Raw genomic sequence first — 20,331 nt, 5'->3', positions numbered from 1 at the left:
CATCGATTAAGCCCCCGCGATTCACGCGTCCGCGCGGCTCCCAAGCCTGCGTGCCCCCCCACCATTAGACACCTTTTCAAAACCTCCTCCTGCTGCCAACACTTTCAAATCCTGCATGGCACACCAGGTGGCCTTCCAGGTCCAGATAGACAGCAGATTTCTTCACACTTGACCTTCACCCATCCCAACTACCGCAGTTCCCGTCGATTTCGATTCCACGCGGCGCATCCCGACGCGCCATATCGGCCCCGATAGCCACCCAGCTCCCAGATGCGCTGCTGCACCGGCAGCAGACAAGTGACCCTCCGCCCGCTCATGCTACCCATCAACGGGCGGCCCCGGAGTGCTGCGGGAGCGACACCTCCACGAGCCGCGCTAGCAGCTGCAGCACCTCCCCAGGGTCGTTGAGGTAGAAGGGCGCCCGGCTTGGCTTCTGACCCACCGTGCAGGCAAACACCTGGGCGGGGTGTGGGGCCCGAAACGGCAGCGCCGTGTGAAACGTGGCACAGCGGTGAAAAGGGGACAGGATACAGTAACAATCATTACTTTAACGATCCTTGGGGGAGATGAAATCCTACATGCAAGCTTATAATGGACCGGGCCTGGGCGAGGAAACTCACGGCCCGTTGCAGTCGCCACCGTGCTCCGCAAACCGCATGCAACCCGCTAGCTTGTCCGCTGGCACGGTCCGCTGCCCTGGATATTTGAAGCGGCGAGTTCCAAAGTGGCAGCGACAGCGGCAGCGAGCGCGTGGCACACCACCGCGCACGCGGCACCTACCTCAGCCGTCCCGGTGAGCGAGGACTTCAACGTCTTAATGGATGTGAACATGTCCTCGTCGCTGCGGTCATCCCCTATGCACAGCATGAAGTCCGGACCGTCCAGACCATTCGACGCCAGCCCGCTGCCGCCACGCGACGGGCTGCTGCCCAGATCACCACCTCCGGAACGCGAGGAGGCGCCCGTGGGCGGGAGCCCATGGTGATGGTGGTGCCCGAATATCGACATGGACGTAGAGCCGCCCGACGTCGCGGGCGGGGAGGAGCACGCGGATGCCAGCAACCGCTCCAGCGCGCGCCCCTTGGAGACGCCCTGGGGCTTGATCTCCACATAGCCCTGGCCACCCACAATCTCTATTGGCTTATTCGAGAGCACTCCCTCCAAGTGGTCCAACAGCTCCTTGGCCTGATAGGGCGGGGAAGAGAAGGGGGGGATATGAATGTAAGACTAAACACACATGGGAAGAAGCACACATCGATCCGCATGCTGGCACGGATCCACGCATACGCGTACCTGCCAGGTGCCAAAGTCCGGGTCTGCGTCCCGATAATGCCACACCAATGAGCTCTCCTTGGCCTCCACGCTGGAGCCATCCGTGGACTCCACGTATTGCTTCAGAATGGGCTCAGCCATACGCTTCCAGCTGAAGTCCGCGTGGGGCACCAGAGTCTCCCAGCTGCTGCTGCCAATGGCCCGGTAGAAGAAGCCGTTCTCGGCCACCAGGCCCAGGTTGGGCTGATACGGTGCCGCAAAAGGGTAATACGAGGGACGTGATGGAAAGCGGCACATAGGGCATATACAGGGGTCGTCAGTCCTGAAGCACCGGGCCGCCATCAGCGCGTGCTCGGGAGGAAGAATTGATTACTGGCGCGAGCGGGGGGGCGGGGGGGGAAGCTGTGGTGAGCTGGTGGAAGGGACGTGGGGCAAGCAGATAATGGCCAAGAGAGCATCATGCTTGGGCGGCCCATGTAGCGAGCAGTCATACGCCCGTACCCCGGATGGGCATATGGCACCGAGGGGGGAGGGCACATGCAAACACCAAACACTACAAGGGGGAGGTCGTCACGACACCGAATTTAAGTTTCAACTTGTGGTTTGCTGCTCTCCTTCGGCACCCACGTGACTCCCTTTTTCAAAACACTCGTCCTCGTACTGCAATACACCGTGTGGAGTGCACTCTCGCTTACAATGGATGCAAACCAGGTGGCTAGGTCCGACTTCGGGCTGCTGCTGAAGAGGAAGGTGCGGTTCCGTGGGTCCGCTGCCAGAGCCCGCAGCACCGCCAGCAGCTGCTCCGACGGCGCCAGCGTCAGGGACGACGAGGAACCGCTCGTGAGCGTGCCGTCATAGTCCAGGAAGAACGCGCGGAAGCGGGAGCTGCGGAAAGGCAAGGAGGGATGGACGGTCGGTCGGTCGCGAGGAGGCATGGGGATCAGGTGTGTATGTACCGACAGGAAAGATCAAAATGACGAAAATAGCCACAGGACGTGCAAAAGGAAAGACAGGGCGATGTCAAGGCAGGACGCTAGAGGGCGCTGAGCCCTAGACAGTCGGAGACGGAAAGAGGGCCAGAAGGAGTCATCCTCTTTTCATCCTCCACCCCCTGGTGGAGAGAAACAGCGGCAATGGCACTATTAGTTACTAAAAAATAACTAATAGTGAAAATTATTAAAAAGAACTAGCTGCACGCGTCTTATTGGACTTACGGACCCGCACATGTGAAATACACATCCCGTGCATAGAACTCGTGGCTCCCCGATACAAGTTTCGAGGGTTACACACACTTACACATACAAACGCGCATACACACACACCGGCCCCGGCATCCAGGCCCACCTCGCGTATGTGGACGCCACGTGGCGGTCATCCAGCCGTCGGAAGTTGGCGTCCAGCGCCACCATGCGGAACGTGTCCAGCCCCAGGCCTAAATAGTAGCACTTCATGGTCACGTGGTTCTTGGTCACACGCTGCAACACAGACCCAACGAGATGTATGTACCACCAGTGAACAAAGCACCAGTGGCCAGTCATGTATGAAGTCTTCTCCCGCCCCGGCTTTCCCCCAACCCACGCCCTGCGCACCCATCCAAGCCTTCTCCCCCTAACCGCCAAGCCCATCCAGCCAGCATTCAACCGAGCCCCTTCACCCAACGACTCGTCCCCCCCCTATTCAGCCGCGTCCTCCAGTTCTGGAAAAGCTGCATTGTGCTAGCAGCATCTGGCCGCTGCCTCCGCCGCCGCACCTGCAGCTCCGCCACGAAGCTGGTGGCCCAGTAAGCCACCGTGTGCTGGCTCACGTAGCGCCAGTGCTTCTCGTGTCGGAGCTGACGGTGCTCACGGGGCAGCTTGATGGCGGCATAGATGCCGTCCGCGGTCGACTCCACCGACCAGGGGTTGACGCGGATTGCGCCACTCAACGAAGGGGAGCAGCCCACAAACTCTGCGATGAAGAAACAACGGATATACAGCTCAGCGGGCGGACACGTGCGCGGTTTTCCGCGTCTCGTTTGGGGGCGAGGAAAAACGACGTCGCCGCAAGGAAAGCGGAAGACCTATGACCAAATACACGTCGCCATCTTAAATCAATCTGCATCCCTCCTTCCCTCCCTGCCTGCCCCTCATAAATGCACTGAAAGCGCCGTGTAGGGCCCAACCTATGACTCCCGCCGTCACATTACCCCCTGCGGCCCCCCCCCGGCCCTGCCCTCCTCACCCGACACCACCAGCATGCTCTCCCTACGGCCGCCAGATCCGCCGCTGCCATCCCAACCGTCCGGGCCCTGACGACATACCACATACTCGTACGGCACCAGGTTCATGCCGTCGCGTGTAGCTGTCACCACAGCGCAGTCGGCAACCGAGTAAAAAGCCATGCGCTCGTGCAGCGGCACGTGGCGCTCCAGGTACTGTACCGGCTGGTACGACCCCTTGCCGTACTTCCGGTTGATAGAATCCACCAGGTTGTTGACGCAGCGGTGAAGCTCCGTAATATCGCGCCCCGTGGAACGGGGCGGATTAGTGATCTGGGAAAAACAAACCGGCGACACACAGTGGCCGGGGGAGAGTGACAAACAGGGCGATGAAAGTAAGGATTCAAGTATTCTCTGCAGATTAGTGTTCTTTGTATGATATGACTCTGGGCAAGCAGAATGCGCAGTGTACCCATGGACGCGAGGCTATCAGAGAAAAGTGGTAGCGTTGGCAAGAGCTCACAGCCCGCGTGCTGCGCTCACGCTTCACCAGCTAGTACCCGTAAGATGGCGCGAGGTCTCCAGAGTCACCCTCGGCGCCGCTCTTCGCCACCTCCAGCCCAGAGTATCCTCACGACTACGCCAAACCCTGGCCCTGGCCCCGAGCCACCCCGAGAAAGTCATCCTACAGGGCTTTACCAGAGCCCCCCTCCCACTCCCTGACCGACGGGGTAACCCAGGAGCACGGGCAGTGAAGTGAGAATTACGCCCTCGGGTGGTGTGGAGCCCGGTGCTCTCCCTCTAGCTCAGAGGAACCGCCGCACGAACACCTCGCCCCCATTCGCATTTTTGTCGGGTCATGTCACTGTCCGTTGTTTGCCTTCTCTTCGCAAGCATTCACCCCCTTCACGACCCCACCTGCACCAGCACCAGCTGCCCCCGCCACTCCGAGTGCTGCTCCAGCAGCCGTTCCAACGCCAACAGCTTGAGCTCTACGCCCTTGAAGACGTCCAGGTCGTCGCATCCTACCAGCACCGTCAGACCCGCGTACTGGGCAAGCAGCTCCCCGCGCCGCCACTTGAATTCATCCCAAGAAAACCCGTCCAGATACCGACTGGGATTCACACCTACAGAATCAAGGGACAGTAATTGCCCGTTATGACAGAGGGACACTTGTCTATTGAAACAGGCTTCGCGTCTGGCCCTGTGCATGCACACCCTGCGACGGCCCTGTGCATGCACACCCTGTCACACTCCGCCCACGTCAAAACCCCCATCCGCCAGCCCCAAAGGACTTGTGGTACCAATCCAGACCAACAGGGGGGTGTATCTTCGCCCGTGGCAGCTACCCTGCGAAACCCTGCCTTCCCCAGTATTTCGGGGCACCCTCATCCAGTCACCCTAGTCAACTTCTCAGTGGATCGCTCAGGTTCCGCACCCACCACCAGCATCCAACGGAATCTGCCGGGTCGACAGCGGCCCAACTCCATTCCTGGTCGGCTCGCAGGTTAACTTTATCCCAGGTCACCACCGTCCATCAACTAGGGGCGCAATGCCTTCCACCATCGGAAGGACTTTTGACCCTAATGGGTATCGATCCCGGGATCTCCCGGGGGCAATGGTCGCGCCTTACCAGTAGTGCCAAACCCTGTAGTGCCAAACCAATGTATGTATGAAGCTTCAAGGCGTGGCCCAGATGGACGCCGCCACATGCTGGTGCGGGGTTGCCTACTCCAACCCCGAGAACTACCGCCAACAGCAGTGAACTGTGAACTGTCAGTCCCCGGACCCCTAGGAACATGTCTGGACTCGCTGTCAACACGACGGCATGGGCAACAGCGATTCGCCGCAGGTGCAGGGGTACAACCAATGCAGAGCATCGTCATTTCCTGGCCGCATGATTACCAAAAAAGAAAGATAATATTCCGTGCTCAGTTCACCTGTGGGCATAATCTTGATGCCCACTGTCCGGCCGTAATAGTCGATTGTAATTGACCCGCGTGACGTTTCGTGCTCTAGCCCGAGCATGCGCGTGCAGCAAGAAAGAAAGTGACGTGCATAGTCAAAAGTGTGAAAACCTGCAGCAGCAGCAGCAGCAGCAGCACATCCCCGGAACAGCGCAAAAGGGAGGCAGGGGTCAGGAAAAGGCGGGGAGGAGAGGGATGCGGGTCTGTAAAACTGGAGACGTTGGGACGTTAGCTTTGACCGGTGAACCGGTGCAACTCGAGACACTTCCCATACCATCACCTGGTGCACAAAAAAAGCTAACCAAGTTCTGGGGGCCACTACAGGGCCAGGAACGGAAAAGGGTTTTTCACTTCCGCTGCGCTCGGTAGCGCCAGCCCGCTTCAAAGAGCCTCGCTGACACCGAGGACCACCCGCACGTCGCCCATTAAATCTAGCTTAATGGCCCTGTAACTGGCGAACCTGACTACCACATAACCTTTCAAACGGTTTACACCCTGCGCCGTTCGCCACGCCCTAGTCATTGTCGCCCTCCCCCATCCCAAGTACTGTCCTCCCCCCTAGGTTCCCTCCATCCCAGTTTTCCAATCGCTGTGCAACGACCTGGTGTTCGTCTCCCAGGACCTCCCACTACCCTAGCCAGGGCCATGAGTCACCACGACATCCGAACCTCAACTCCCCAACCCATGCCTTTGTTCCCCTCCCCGAAACTCTCTCCGCACCGATGACGTCGGCATTCAGTAGCGACCGCAGCAGCTCCTCTCGCTTCGGGAACGTTCGGAAAATCTCCGATGACGGAAACGGTGAGTGCAGAAACAGGCCGCACCGTATCCGGTTGAAGCGCTTGCGCAACAAGCTGGGCAAGACCAGCAAATGATAATCGTGGATCCAAACATAATCCGTATCCGTTGCCGATTCCTCCACAACCTTCTCGCAAAATACCTGCCGGGATGGGCCGTTGGTTGGGGACTGCTCCGCACACATGACAAAAGCCGATGCCACGTGCAACCACGCCAGCTGTGGTGGGTGGTAAATGCTTGATGCGTACCTTATTCGCCTTCACATATGATTGCCACATTTCCTGGTCGAATCTCCCCGAGCTATCCGGGGAAACAGGGAGCACATAATGGAAAAGTGGCCACAGCTGCTGCTTGCAGCATCCTGCAGAAGGCACCATCAAAGGGTACCTTCAAACTTCCCGCAAGCTTCTTCCGCCCATACAATTGTGGTTAAACACAAAATTGTTGCGACAGCGATAGTCTGCAAGCAACCGGCCTAGCAACCCTTGCGCACAAACGTCGCTTGCAACGCAGGTACCCACCCTTGTAGAACTTGTCGCGGATGTCCTTGTCCAGAAACACCGGACAACAGTTGTAGAGACGCTTAAGTTGTGCAGCAACCGCCTGCAGCAAACGAGAGGTGGCGTTCCATGCAAACCGGTCGGCTGACGCAGCCGCTGACAGAACCTGCAATAAAACTTACATCCTGCTCCTCCAAGGCCACATCGACTGGAAGTGAGCCCACATACAGCACCTCGAGGTCCTTGGGAACTCCCTCCTGCGTGGCAAACGGGACCCCATAACGAAAGCCGGGCGGCACCTGCATAGTGCTCAGCCTTCCACGTACCTTCGCCTGACCAACAAGAGCATCCTCATCCCATTCAAATTCCCAGCCAGTTGCGCCGCGCTTCACCCTCAGCGGCAGGTGGTTGGACACGATAATTAGCCTGCGTAACCACTCGGCCGCCATCAGGCATTACACAGCCAATCCGAAGCATACATTTTACAGCATCCAAACCTGGTGGCTCGCCCATCGTGGCTATCTACGCTGCTGAGGGTTGGACGACCATGAATTACACCTGAAAGCGGGCTAGGTTGCGCCACATGAGTTGGCCCTCCATCCGCGAGGGCTACTAAGTTATGATATGATCCGCGGGCGGTCTGCATCATGGTGCACTAAGTCCGCCGCTAGAGTGGTACGCAAGGTAGGAAGTGCCCAATATTCATGGCGCAATTGCTGGCTTCTTGACTATCTCGCAAATCATAATTCTCGTTACAGAAGGTCCAAGAGCGGGTGCATTTTTTTCTGCAACTGTATCCGTACCAGGCGAGGGAAACTTGCAGTGTACCCAGCAAGGACAATAAACCGCTGCCTGCCTTATGCCATAAGACTACTTCTGCGTGCATTCCCATGTACTCCAAGCTTGTAGATAACCCATACAGTTTCAACTTATGGTGGTGTCACCAACGACTGTATTCTGAGCAACTTTATGTAAAGGAGGCAAGGATTGGGTTGGATAAGCGCAAATGACTCCAACAAGCCAAAAACACTCGGAATTGTAGCCTTAGATTTGGGGCGGACGGACTGTATAGGAACCATGGGTCTCTGCAATAAATTGTTCCCACGTTTTGTTTGTAACATCTAGAACGCTGTATGTGTAGTAGCCTATCTCCTACTAAAACTGCTTTCAGCACGACAGTTTTTTCAAGTTGACGCTGCCAGTTGAGGGTCCGCTCCGCTCCGCTCGCTGGGATTGGTCAGATCGATCGAGTCCTGACCTGCTCCTTAGCGGCATTGTGCCACGCCGCCTCTGCTCCCAAACCTTCGACCTTCCAGTCGGCCCATGTCGTACGGATTCTGCTCGTAACTCGACTTTACACACCTTTGGCTGTACCATAATTGGGTCAAGTGCCGTCTGGCAGCAGTCGTTCCTTCCGATAAGCCAACCGGTCTACTTGGACCTCTGGCCGAACGGCCACTGCCGAACTACTCCTCACTACTGACTAACCCCACGCTGTATGCGACATGGGGGTTATCCTGACCATGAGCGGAGCGGACGGCAGCGCACGCAGGCACTGGTGCTTATGAACCTCACGCGGTCCTGAAGATGGCCCTGAAGATTAAGATGGGCCTGTGGAGAAGGAGACGACGAGACCTGGAACCGGAGGTCATGGGTTAAGGCAGGGACGCCCATCGCGCGTGGCTGTGCACGGGGAGGCGCTGTAGCCGCGCTGTAGCCTGTCGAACCGCCTTGCCGTCGGCTCCGTCCGTATACAGCGCCGCAATGTGCAACTGCGTACCAACACGCCTCTTGTCACCAAGCTCTCCAGGCGCTCCTGCACCGACGGACCAGCCTCGCCCCACGCGGCCATCATTACTACCCCCCGTCACACCCACTACCGCCTAATGCTCTGGCACACCGACACCGACATACCGACATACTGACACACCGACACACACACATACACACACACAAAGAGACACACACACACACCCCGACACACACACATACACACACATACACACACACACCGACACACACACCGACACACACACCGACACACACACGCGCATGCGGCCCCTACCCTGCCGTATGGACTCCCTTCGCCCACCCGTTTCCAGCGCGGACTCCTCCTCTCCCCTTCAAGGAAGCCACGGGCCGGGCTATACGACACCACCACGACACACGGCGCTAGCAATCTGGCAAGCTGCTTCGACAATAAGGCCGAGTGGCTGCCGAAAAGGTAGCTGCTAGTTTCAGCCACACGCAGCACCACAGGAAAAAACGTAAGCCATAGCCCGTCGCCAACTCCCCGTATATCGCCAATACCCCCGGGACAGTGACATGGAGGCGTGAAAACCCCAATAACAGCGCGGCGTCTAGGTCTGTTTTACAATAGCGGAGTGGCTAAGGATTGGGCACACATATAAGGACACTACCGCGCGATGATAGTGGCCAGAACTACTGCTGTCACATGCGTGACGTGGGTGTGGCAACGGCGGCGGCGGCGGGGACGGCAGCAGCAGCAGCAGTAGCAGCGGTCGTGTCGGCGTTGAACAGCGGCGGCTCATCAACCAGCGGCTCAAATAGCCGCTGTACGACCAGCTCCGGAACCTCTTTAACGCTGCCGTACCGCCACCTGGGCTTGTTGTCTTTGTCGATAAGTAGCGCCCGCACCCCCTCCAGGAAGTCCGCCTCCCCGGCCACGAAGCGCCTCGCCAGCAGGAACTCCATCTCCAGGCACTGTTGCAGGGTCATGTGGCCGGCAGCGCTGCGGCGGAGCATCTCCCACGTCACCGCGTGGGAAAGCGGAGAGCCCCTGTAACGGCAATAAGACAAAGGGCGAAAACAGAAACTGGACACGTGAGGGGGAACCACCCATGCCCCGCCTCGTCGTCGTCATTACCATCGCCATGTTGATAAATCAATATATAAGTATCATCAGCACGAGCGAAAACAGCAAAAAAAGCAATCCTGGTGCCCTATCCTGCAGGTTCATTCGTTCATTCGTTCGTTCGTTCGTTCTCCAACGTTTGAGCCTCGCCCCGCACCTGTGCCGGTGTCCGTGGCCCGCATCCCGCCTCCCTCCCGGCCCTGCCCCGCTTCCCCACCTCCTCCCCGGCCTCCCCCCAGCATCCCTTTGCCCGTTCCCTCCCCCTGCCAGCCAAATTCCTCTTGGTGCCCCCCCATCTTCCTTCCCCCTACTTGCGCATAGCTGCCAAGGTGTCTCGCAGAAACGCCCGCGCAGCCTCGCTCCCGTCGCCGCACCCTCCCGCCGCCGGCGGCCCCCGGTCCGCCGCCGCCACCGCCGCCTCTAACGACGCCACCACCTCCGCCACGGTGCGCCGGCCAAAGTGGACATTGATCAGCGGAAGCTTCCACTCCAATAGAGCGCTGCTGTTGCTGCTGCTGTTGTTGTTGTTGTTGTTGTCGGTGCCTGCCGCTGCCGCTGCCGCTGCCGCCACCGCCGCCGCCGCTGACGGCGGTGGCTCCAGGGAGCGCAGCAGCGCGTCCACCAGGGAGAGGTCAGCGGCTCGAGGGCCCAGCTCCAGGACGCCTCGGTCCAGGTCGGGTAGGCGGGCGGAGGGAATGAAGTGGGTGGCGAAGCCGGCGTCCTTGACCTCGGCACCTTAACCGGTGGTTGAGGCCGCGGTGTGGCGGGGTAGGTGAGTGGGTGGGGCGTGTGTGGGGGGGAAATATGAGAGCGTGTATATGACGTATACGAATGTTCGGTGTGGTGATCTGAGCTGCAGGAAGTAAGTGGCGAGGTAGTGGCTGCGCGCATGCGTTTGCGCGTTAATGTGTTTGCATGCGTCCGTGCGCATATGATGTGACAGGTGACAGGAGGCGCACAGCGAACCCGGAACATCGAGGTTGCAGCAGCAGATAGCGGTGCTGTAGTTGCCTACGTATGCCGGCTCATAACCGCATAAGCGCTGTTGGCAGCGGAGTTATTATTATGGATCATCATCATCGTTCAGAACGGAAGAGAACAGACCGGGGAAGCGTTCCACTTCTTGGATGAGATTGATTTAGTCACGCAGAAAACGCGGAGGCCCTGTTTCTACTCTTTGTCCACTTTGACAAGACGCGCATAGATACATACATACACACATACATACACACATACACACATGCGCACATGCACATCTCGCCAATTCCTTCTTGACATACACTCCAACAGACCCACACACCCATTTTACATACAGCGCCTTCGCTTGTTCCTGCTGGCTCTCGACACCACATCACTCCTTTAACATCGACATCTACTTGAGAGAGATTCAAACAGCTACGTCTACTGTAACATAGTTTCATTGGAAGGTCTAGCTAACACGTCGCTGTGGCGACTGTTCGGAGCTGTCGCTTTCGCCCGCCTAAAGTTACTGCTCATTCGTGCTGCTGCTGCTGCTGCTGCTGTACCACCATGACAGCAGGCATTTCATTGCCCTCGACATCGAGGCGAGGCATCAGAACATTAACACACCCACACACCTCTACGCGGCCCGCCTGCCCCCCCCTTTTCCTCACCCATGAGCCGCTGCCCTGTCAGCCCCATGTATCTGCCCAGGTGGCCCGGCAGGCGATGCAGGAAGAACGACGCGCCCACGTCCGGGAACAGCCCGATACCGGACTCGGGCATGGCGAGGACCGTCCTGTAGAGGGGGCCTCCGGCGGGAGGGGTGGGAGAGGGGGGAAAGACGAACCATGTGAACGAGTGAAGCTGCTGCCAAGGAAAGAGCGTACAAGAAGCAGAACTGACCAGTAGGCGGTTTTGAAGGAGCCGACCTCGGGATGAGGACGACCGCGGAAACGTACCTACTTACCTACCTAGCCGTTCCAAGACTAAAGCAAGAGCGGAAGAAAAGCAGTACAGCGAAGCCGTTAAGAGGTACAGGCAGGTGTGTAGAGGCGGCGAAAAAGTAGTGGAGAACTGCTGACGTGAGCTGGAAAAGAATTTTTTGCCGCCGGCGGCTTTGACGAAATTGGAGCAAAGCTGGCTGATATAAGCTGGTGATAAACAGCTGGTGACATGCAAGTGGCCAAAGTAGGGTATCAGCGCTGGAGGACCCAGAAGAAGGACTACCTAACTAACTGACAACTAACTCACCCCCCACCCCCACTTTTCAAGATGCTTGCCTTGGTGTCTCTCCCCTCTTTCCCCCGCCATTCGCCCCCTTTCCTCACCGCTCGGTTGCGACACGGAAGTGGCCGTGGTACGACACCCCCACGCCGCCACCCATGGTGATCCCGTCGATTACGGCAATGTACGGCACTGGCAGCTGCGCGATGGCGGCATTGTTGACGTACTCGGTACGAAAGAAGGCGGTACCGTACGACCAGTCGCCGGCTCGTGCCCGCAAGACCACCTCCTTCACATCACCACCCGCGCAAAAAGCCTGGTTTGGTGGGAGTGCCAAGGGAGAGCAAAAACACACTTACGACGCGTCAGTCGTACAGTTTAGGGTAGGAAGATGTGAAGCGGACTACCCGGTGGTGGTGCAGGATGTGCTTTGTACGGCTTTGGAGGCAGCGAGGCCGCGGGTGGGCCCTTCAACCCGCTGTCCGGTTCGCACTCCGCACTCCCACCTTGCCGCCTGCGCCTCGCACTACCACAGCCGCCACCGGCGACTCACCCCGCCGGCTGAACTCCTGGTTGAGGGACAGGAGCCGGCGGACCTGTCCGGGCGGGGGCCGGGGAGCGGGGAGAGGGGAAAAGGGGAAAAGACGAACCACGAACGAGTGAAGCTGCTGCCACGGAAAGAGTGCTGCGGCAGATGGGAGAGGGGGAGGGGAGAGGAGAAGGGAAGGAGAGCGAGAGGGGAAGGAAAGCGCGGGAAACCCTGGTAGAAAAAAGCTAGCTTATCTTGCTCAGACAGCCCTCAAACAATAGCTCGACATTCAAGCTTACAGCCCACTTCTCTTGCAAGGTTACCCCAACAAAAGGCCAAATTTGACCAAAGAACCCACTCTTAGGGCAACGGCATTTAGAGTGAGGTTGGGGATGATTCAGGTTGTGGGCGGGACCGTCTGCGGGGGGGGGTTAAGGCGGCCACACAGCAACGGATGCAAGTACGGCACCTCTGCCGTAGACGCCCAACGCCGCACATGTGGCGGCGATGTTGGTGGCGGTGGGGGAGGTTGTGAGGGGTAAGGAGGACTCAGACAAAAGCGCAGAAGACGCAGAGATTGGACTTAAGGGGGGAGGGGTGGGGAGAGAAGGGATCGGACCGAGCCCGGGTTGACCCGGTAGACCGGACTGAGAACTGAAGGGCACACGGCGGTGTGTGTTGTGTTGTGTTGTGATGAGCGTGTTGGTGCGAGGGAGGAACCTAGGTGCACTTACCGACCAGCCAAGCACTCACCATGCCCAGGTTGAGGGAGTTGAGCGCGCGCGGCCTGTGAGCGGGCAGCAAAGTTGGAGGAGGTGTTGCGTGGCGGTGAACCCGAAGGGTGGGGAGAGTGGAGAGGGGTTTGTGGAAGCCAAGGGGAAAGCTTGAGCGTCCAAACGTGGTGAGGCCAGGCGCCTCTACGTCGAAACCCATTTTGCTTGCGAGACCCACCTGTTTAGCGTTACAAACGCCACGCAGCCCCTAACGTCCACGAGGACCTGGGTTGCATGTAACACGGGAAGCGACAATTGACGCCATGGAAGCTGAAAGTTCCGATTTCCAGGCACCTATAATTGATGCAATTTTACAAGGACCGCACCTCCGGCTCCTGTGCCGCGGCATCGGCCATTGCGCTTGCCGACCAGAAGCGTGCTGGTCGCTTTGTCGAGGGACAGTTCCGGTACGGGGCCTTTCTAACCGCCTTTATAACGATCGCTGCTCGCATTCAAAGCATCTATTTACCCTAATAAAAAGCCATGCATGTGGGATGTATGTAATTTTACATTACAATGAGTAAGATCGTCCACGTGTAACGAACTGCTTACGCGGTTTGCCAGGTTGCCAAACGGACCAGAGCTATGAGCTTTCCATCAAATTGCTAAACTCCTGAATATCATGGCGAAAAGAGAATGTTTGTTGACCGGGGTGGAGCTGAGGTGCGGAGTGCCGTAAATCGAGAAGAATCGTGTCTGTGGCCTCGAGCCAAATGCATTGTTGGCGTGTTCTGCAGGGATATGGGAAGCAAAGGACTTGGTTTTGTTGCGAGCGGTCCACTCCAGACCGGCACGGTGGCCATCCAGGTGCGGATGGCGGCTGGTCAGCCCCGGTGGTTAGCGGTGACACCCCCTCAGCTCCCTTCCCTTCCCTCCGAAAAATCCACTCCTTGTGTGAACCTGCAGGAGAGGCCATACGCGACCTCTCTTTTCCCACAAGCCTATGCTGTGACTTGCCGCACATGCTTCGGGAGCATCAACACCGCGACAAAGGGTCTCCAATCCTGTCGACGGTAAGCGCCAACTTGACCCCACTTCCTTCACCCACCTTTCCACCTTCCACGTCCTCCACCCGCAGTTGGCACCTCAAAACACTGCTAACATCACAATCACCCCTTCCCATATGTGTCATCCTCATCACAACCTCCTTTCACACGGACATCATTACTTGCTGTGGTGGGAACTACAGTATTTCTTCCTGTGTCGCTCTCGCTTTCGCATGTGTCGTACACTGCCGTACCGACTTTTGTCCGCAAGAGTTAAAGCCTGCTACGCAACCCCGTTCGCCTGTGTGCCTCTTTTTTTAAAATCAATGCCTGAATCTGGATCTGGATCTGTTTTTTCACAAAAATGATCCCTCGCAGCTGCAGCTCCGCCTTCTACTGCAGCTACAAGTGCGCCACTCTGGATCGAAGGGCCCACCGAGACAGCGGGGAATGCTGGTTGTACGAACACGCGGCGGGGCTGAGGTGCGGGCAGGGGGAGAGGGGGGAAACCCCGTCAGGAGCAGGGGGGAAAGGCTTTAGGGTTTTCTTGGGTTTCCCAGGGAAGCCTCCTGGTATTCGAGAATTTGTTTTTTTTTAGTTTTCAAGTTTTGCGTCGTCAGGGTCCTGGAGGGTCCTGGAGGTGGGGGGGTAAAGAGGGGTGTGTTTTTTCGAGGAAATGTTCCTATCGAGCGGGAGCCGGAGGGCCAGCCGTACGACACAGGGAGGAGCGGTTCCGGGGAACCCCTCTCCCCTCGACTTGCTCCCCCCGCTCTCCCCTTTTAAATGCCTCCTTCCCCCTTCCCCCCTTCCCGTCGTTTGTGGTTCGTCTTTCCCCCCTTCCCCTCCTCCTCCCTTAACAAAAAAACACGCACAAACACACAGCCTGGCTGCTCCATTGGGTCTTCAGCGCGAGGCCATCCTGGCGTTGCGACACCTCCTCCTGTTCCCCCCGGTATCCGCATCCACAACCGCCGTCGCAACCGCCACTACAACCGCTATTACAACCGCCACGGCAACCGCCGCTACGACAGCAGTGTCCCCTGCAGCCCCGCCCTGCTGCTCTCCCTCCGCCCCCGCCCCCGCCCCCGCCCCGTACTCCTCGAACCCAATTCGTCAGCCCCAGCATCAGCACCAGCCCCTGTCGTGCCATGAGGCCCACCTGGCTGCCGGCTCCCAGGTGGAGCGGGAACTAGCGAGCTGGCAGGCGGCCGCGGTGGCGAGTGCCGTACTGCAGCCGGGGTCCGGGTCGCTGGAAAGGGGGTTGAGTGGGGAGGGGGTGTCTGGGGGCCTGGATGGGGAGGTGGCGGAGGCGGCAGTGGCGGAGGCGGAGGCGGTGGCGGAGGCGGCGGGCCTAGGACCAGGTTGGGGCCTCCTGGCAGCGCTGCTGGCGAGGGCGGCGGCGGCGGTAGGATGGGTGGGATGGGCCCCGCTTTGACGGGTGGGATGGGTCCTGGAACGGCCGGGAGGGGGTAGGTCGAGGCGCGCAGCAGCGGCGGCGGTGGTTTGGTGTACGGCTGCTAGTGTACGGAACGGATATGTTCCGGATGAGGTGGGAAGAAATGCAAAGGTTGGAGGCCGTTGGGACTTGCTGTGACTCGTGACGTGGGCGTTATTGCGTGTGGCGGCCGGCCGGCCAGCCTACTGCCTACATCCCCCCTCACCCCCGTTCGTACCAACCCGCTTGCAGCCAACCCCTGATCCCCCCGACCCCCCCCAAACCAGTTCTGCTTACTTGCACACTCTTTCCTTGGCAGCAGCTTCACTCGTTCGTGGTTCGTCTTTCCCCCCAAACCCCCCTACTCCATCATGTCATCGATATGTCTCAACTCCCAACTCTCCTGGCCGTGTTGTGGGCTTCTCCCCGGGGGGGCTGTGGGGGGATGGGCGGGAATGAATCCCAATACACATAGACATGCACACGGACACGCGTGTGGCGGGAATGTGTGCGTTTCTTTTCATCCCCCGGATGGGGGTGCCCTAGCAACAACAACAAGAAACAAAAACAACATCAACAGCAATTAATAGCGTACTGGTGTTGCAGGGGCGGGCGGCGGCAGCGGCCCACCAGCGTGCCGTACAGCGCCGGGCCCAACGCAAAGAGCGGCGCGAGCGGCGACGACAGGACTGCCAACATCATCATCATCATCAGCAGCAGCAGCAGCATCAATTAGAAGGAGCTACTGCCACTGCTACTGCGGCTGCTGTTGCCGTAGTCCCCGTTAGTTGTGGCGGAGGTGGATTTCCCGCCGCCAGCAATAAAACCCGTCCCGCCGCCGCCGGGGTGGCGGGGCCTCCGCCCAGCTCGTCCACTTCCTCAGAGTCGTCGTACGAATCGTCGTCCTCCTCTGATGACGGCGGCGTGCCGCCGCACCGCGATCAACGCTACTGCCGCCGCCGCCGCGGTAACGGCAGCAACAAGGCAGACGACGCGCTACGGGCCATTCTTCAGCTCCAATCCATTTTTGAAACCTGGCCGCCGTACGAATGTCGTGCCGTTAAGTCAATGCAGCCAGCGCACGGCGGCGGCGGACCTAGCAGGTCTCCAGTTCATAACGACAGCGAAGCAGCACGGGGGGGATCATGTGGACAAGGGCAGCGGGGTCGGGGTTGGGACCAGGAAGGGGAGGAGGGGGAGGAGGAGGAGGGTGAGAGGCGTCATGTGGGGAGGCGGTCGGTCACAGCTGCTGCTGCGGCGGCGGTGGGCGTGGCGGCGGCGGCGGTGGCGACGGTGCTGAGCAACGCGCTGGAGGTGACGTTGCATCCGCCCTTCGCCGTCGGCCTCATTGGCGCGGGCAGGACGACGGCGGCGGCGGCGGCGGCGGCGGGCCCGTTGAGTGTTCCCCTGGCGTTGTACAGGTGAACCGTTTGCGGCCTCGGGTCCCTGAAGCGTCTTTTCCGTGGTTCTTTCTTCTTGGCGGGGCACTTCACAGTTGGAATTGGCAGCTCACATCCAGTGTTAAGGAGCCATTTTGAGGGCGTGTTGTGCAGGGGTGTGAGTGTACGGCATAATCTGCCGTGGCTTCAGTGAGCTGACCTCGATATGCTGCAGGATGCTGCAGAATGACCCGTTTTATCCTCTTCCTCATCCTCATTTTTTGAAGCTGCTGCTGCTGCTGCTGTTGATGATGCTGTTGCTGCTGCTGCTGTTGATGATGCTGTTGCAGCTGCTGTTGTTGCCGTTGATGCTGTTGTAGTTTCTTGTTGTTGCCGTTGATGCTGTTATCGCAACCCCCCCCCCCCCCTGACCTCCCGCCCACACCGGGGTGCGCCCCCTCTAGGAGCGCCTGTCGCATCAACCACTCGTGCCGGCCAACCGCCGCCTACCACTTCCGTCCGGGGGCCCAGATCCGAGTACGGCTGCTGGCGGACCTGGACGACGGCGCCGAGATCACCGTGTCGTACGTGGACCTTGCGTTGCCGCGCAGCCGCCGCCGTGCGCAGCTCCGCGACCAGTACGGCTTCGACTGCTGTTGCGAACGGTGCTGCGGCTGCTCGGCATCCGCTGGGCGTGACGGCGGCGGCTGGGCGGCTGATCCTTCCGTACTAAAATCGGTGGCCGCTGCGACGGCGGATGAGCTGTTGGGGGCGTCCCGTCAGCCCGCGGCGCCGGCATCCGTCAGCGACGGGGCCGCCACCGCAGCAGCTTCAGCCGCCTGGTCTGCAGCAGCCGCACCAGCAGCAGTAGCTGAGTTGAGCCTGGAGCAGCGGCTGCAGCTGCTAGTACGAGACTGTGGCGACATGCTTTTGTGGCAGCCGCCGCCGCCGCCTCGTCCGCCGCCTCCTCCGCAGCACCACCACCACCACCAGCGGCAAGGCGGCGGCGGCAGCTCGACGGCGGAGCGGGCGTTTTCTGCGCTCATACGTGGCTTGGACGAGCTCCTGGAAGAGGCGAAATGTGCACCAGCACCAGCACCAGCACCAGTGTCCCGGGGAACCCTGGGGGGAAAGTGGGGGGGAAGGGCCGCAACCACTACTACAGTCAATGCCACACCCACAGCTGCAGACCTGCAGCTGTCTATTGGGGAGGTGGTCCCGGGCCCTGGCCCTGGCCCGGGTTTTGCTGCAGGGGGGCCTTCAGGCGGCGGTGATGATGGTGGCGGTGATGATGGTGGGGCTAGCGGCCCAGCCTCCATGTTCCGGCCGCAGCAGCACGCCGCCGGCCTGGACGCGTTCGCATTGCTGGCGAGTGCCGCCAGGCGTTGCGCTCGAGTCGCAACCTTCGCCGCCGCTGCCGCAACCGCTTCCCCCGGCCCTGATGAGGCTGCGGCGGCGGCGGCGGATGGAGAGCGACCGCGTAAAGGTGCCGAGGAGGCGGGGAAAGACGGCGATGTTGGTGGCGGGCCCGCGGAGGGACTGGGGAGGGCCGTGGGGGTGTCGTGGTGGGCTCGGGCGGTGTGCGCGTCCCTGGCTGGGGCTGCGGCGGCGGAGCGGCTGCTTGCGGCAGGTGCGTGTGCGTGTGTGTATGTGCGCGCGTGCGGTGCCCTGCTCTCCCCTCCCCTCCCCCCTACCCTACCCACCCGTCTCGAACTCCACTCTCGCCTAGACCAGTTTGTCGTTCTTCCTAACTCTGCTGTGTTACATGCCCCGCTCTGCTCTACCCTGTGTGGCATCCCGCTCCCCCTTTTTGGTGCACCAGAAAACGTGGCAAACGTTCCACCCGTTCTGTCCTCTCAGCTGCTCTTTCACGTGTTTCACCGAGAGCCTAATCAGGCCATAACCTACTCGTAGCATCTGTAGACCAGTAGACCAGTAGACCAGTAGACCGGGCGCCCTGATGGTGCCGTGTCGGTTGGTCACCCCCGCCCCCACCCCCGCCCTACCGGTCCCTACGATGCTCCTCCACAGACCCGGCCTTGTTGCAGCTGGCGGCCGCCTCCTGGAGCGACGCCGCCAGCACTGTCTGCGAGATGCTGTCAGAGATATTCGCCGCAGCGATGCCCGACGCCGTCGACCCCCCTGCCACTGCCACTGCCACCGCTACCACCGCTACCGCTACAGCCGCTACCGCTACAGCCGCTACTGCGGCGGCCCCTTCCCCGGCAGCTGCGGGGCCCTCAGCCGGTCCGTCACGGGGTTGCCCGTGTGAGGAGCTCCACAAGGTGTGGAACCCGTGCAGGCACAGCGGACAGCAGTGCACGGGACCAGCTGCGGCGGGAAGGTCGGCGGCAGTGACGGTGGCGGCTGCAGGGGTCCCCTCCCGCTACCACGGCGGCGGCGGTGGAAGTAGTGGTGGCGGTGGTGGTGGTGGTGGAGGAGTGGGTGGGTGGTCGCGCGGGGGGTTAGCGGCGGCAGTGAGGGCGGCGTTAGCAGCGGAACGGCGCACGCTGGGTGATCTCGGTGCTGTACGGCAACCACGGAGGGACCTGGACGAGCAGCGACAGGGTTGGCGGCAAGCACGAGGGCCATCCGAGAGGAAGGAGGAGGGGGAGGGGGTCCGGGGAATTTCTCTCCCCCGGCCTCCGCCTCCGCCTCCTCAAACCCTTCCTCAACTTCAGCGTTTCGCCAAGCGGCGGCGTCGGGAGGAGGAGAAAGAGGAGGAGGAGGAGCGGGCGGAATGTCTCTCCCCCTGTACTGGTCACCACCACAACCACAACCACCATCACAACCACCACAGCCACCACAACCACCATGGTCATGACCACCACTGCGACTGTCAGGAGCTTCAGCGGGGGTGGGGAGCGGCGGTGGAGCTGGAGCGAGCTGGTGATGTGCGGGGCGAACGGAGGAATATCGGCAGCGGGCGCTGCGGGCGCTGCGGGCGAGGCGGGAGAGGCGAGGAGCGGAGGGGGAAGTGTGGAGGCGGCGCCTGGGGCCGGCTGGCTGGTGATGATGATAATGATGATCACCGTCATAATGACGGGGGGTATTGTGAACGCGACCGGCAGTGGGGAGGACATGGACCTGTCGCGAGGAGGGACGCCGAGGGGGCGAGGGAGGTGCAGGATGGGGAGCGGGTTGTACGGGGAGGGTATGACAACAGAGATGTAGATGGGGGAGGAGGTGGGGGAGGAGATGGGGGAGGAGGGCACGGGGCTGGCAGGCGGGAGAGCGACCGTTCTCGGAGGAGCCAGCACGATGGCCCGGCTTGGGATCCGAATCCAGACCCAGATCCAGGTCGCGTGCGGGATCGAGATTCAGATCACCGAGATGGGGACTGGGCCCGTGACGAGGGCACGCGCACGCGTACGGCAGTTGCAGAGGGATATTCTCGGAGCTGGAGGAGGAGAGAGGGAGAGAGGAGGGGCGA

The 20,331-nt window shown here is 60.2% G+C and overlaps 3 protein-coding genes across 3 annotated transcripts in view; 1 reads left to right on the top strand and 2 right to left on the bottom strand.

Moving 5' to 3' along the window:
- Positions 1 to 325: 325 nt before the first annotated feature.
- On the bottom strand, positions 326 to 7,183 carry VOLCADRAFT_54993 (uncharacterized protein; the record flags this gene model as incomplete). Its single annotated transcript, XM_002945854.1, has 15 exons — positions 326 to 457; positions 781 to 904; positions 1,049 to 1,185; positions 1,294 to 1,515; positions 1,968 to 2,157; positions 2,617 to 2,747; positions 3,023 to 3,219; positions 3,493 to 3,802; positions 4,388 to 4,596; positions 5,410 to 5,547; positions 6,157 to 6,376; positions 6,483 to 6,595; positions 6,756 to 6,837; positions 6,917 to 6,991; positions 7,061 to 7,183. The coding sequence occupies 15 exons, from the start codon at positions 7,181 to 7,183 to the stop codon at positions 326 to 328; spliced, it is 2,403 nt and encodes an 800-aa protein (XP_002945900.1).
- Positions 7,184 to 9,281: 2,098 nt separating this feature from the next.
- Positions 9,282 to 13,129, bottom strand: VOLCADRAFT_31665 (uncharacterized protein; the record flags this gene model as incomplete). The annotated part of the gene is made up of 6 exons (XM_002945853.1): positions 9,282 to 9,534; positions 10,038 to 10,344; positions 11,244 to 11,368; positions 11,901 to 12,112; positions 12,303 to 12,365; positions 13,064 to 13,129. Coding segments are annotated over 6 exons (1,026 nt in total), but the record flags the coding sequence as incomplete, so codon positions are not given.
- Positions 13,130 to 13,720: 591 nt separating this feature from the next.
- VOLCADRAFT_86334 (uncharacterized protein) overlaps positions 13,721 to 20,331 on the top strand; it is a gene marked incomplete at both ends in the record, with an annotated part of 7,787 nt that continues 1,176 nt past the window's right edge. The window contains 9 exons of the mRNA XM_002946203.1: positions 13,721 to 13,761; positions 13,836 to 13,905; positions 14,005 to 14,111; positions 14,469 to 14,567; positions 14,967 to 15,445; positions 16,298 to 16,940; positions 17,363 to 18,528; positions 18,930 to 19,343; positions 19,699 to 20,020. Of these exons, the coding sequence (XP_002946249.1) occupies positions 13,721 to 13,761; positions 13,836 to 13,905; positions 14,005 to 14,111; positions 14,469 to 14,567; positions 14,967 to 15,445; positions 16,298 to 16,940; positions 17,363 to 18,528; positions 18,930 to 19,343; positions 19,699 to 20,020 (3,341 nt within the window). The remainder of the gene's footprint in view (positions 13,762 to 13,835; positions 13,906 to 14,004; positions 14,112 to 14,468; positions 14,568 to 14,966; positions 15,446 to 16,297; positions 16,941 to 17,362; positions 18,529 to 18,929; positions 19,344 to 19,698; positions 20,021 to 20,331) is intronic.

The sequence above is a fragment of the Volvox carteri genome (genome assembly GCF_000143455.1).
Source record: "Volvox carteri f. nagariensis unplaced genomic scaffold VOLCAscaffold_1, whole genome shotgun sequence".
Lineage (NCBI taxonomy): Eukaryota > Viridiplantae > Chlorophyta > Chlorophyceae > Chlamydomonadales > Volvocaceae > Volvox > Volvox carteri.
This window is presented reverse-complemented; position numbering and strand designations above follow the sequence as displayed.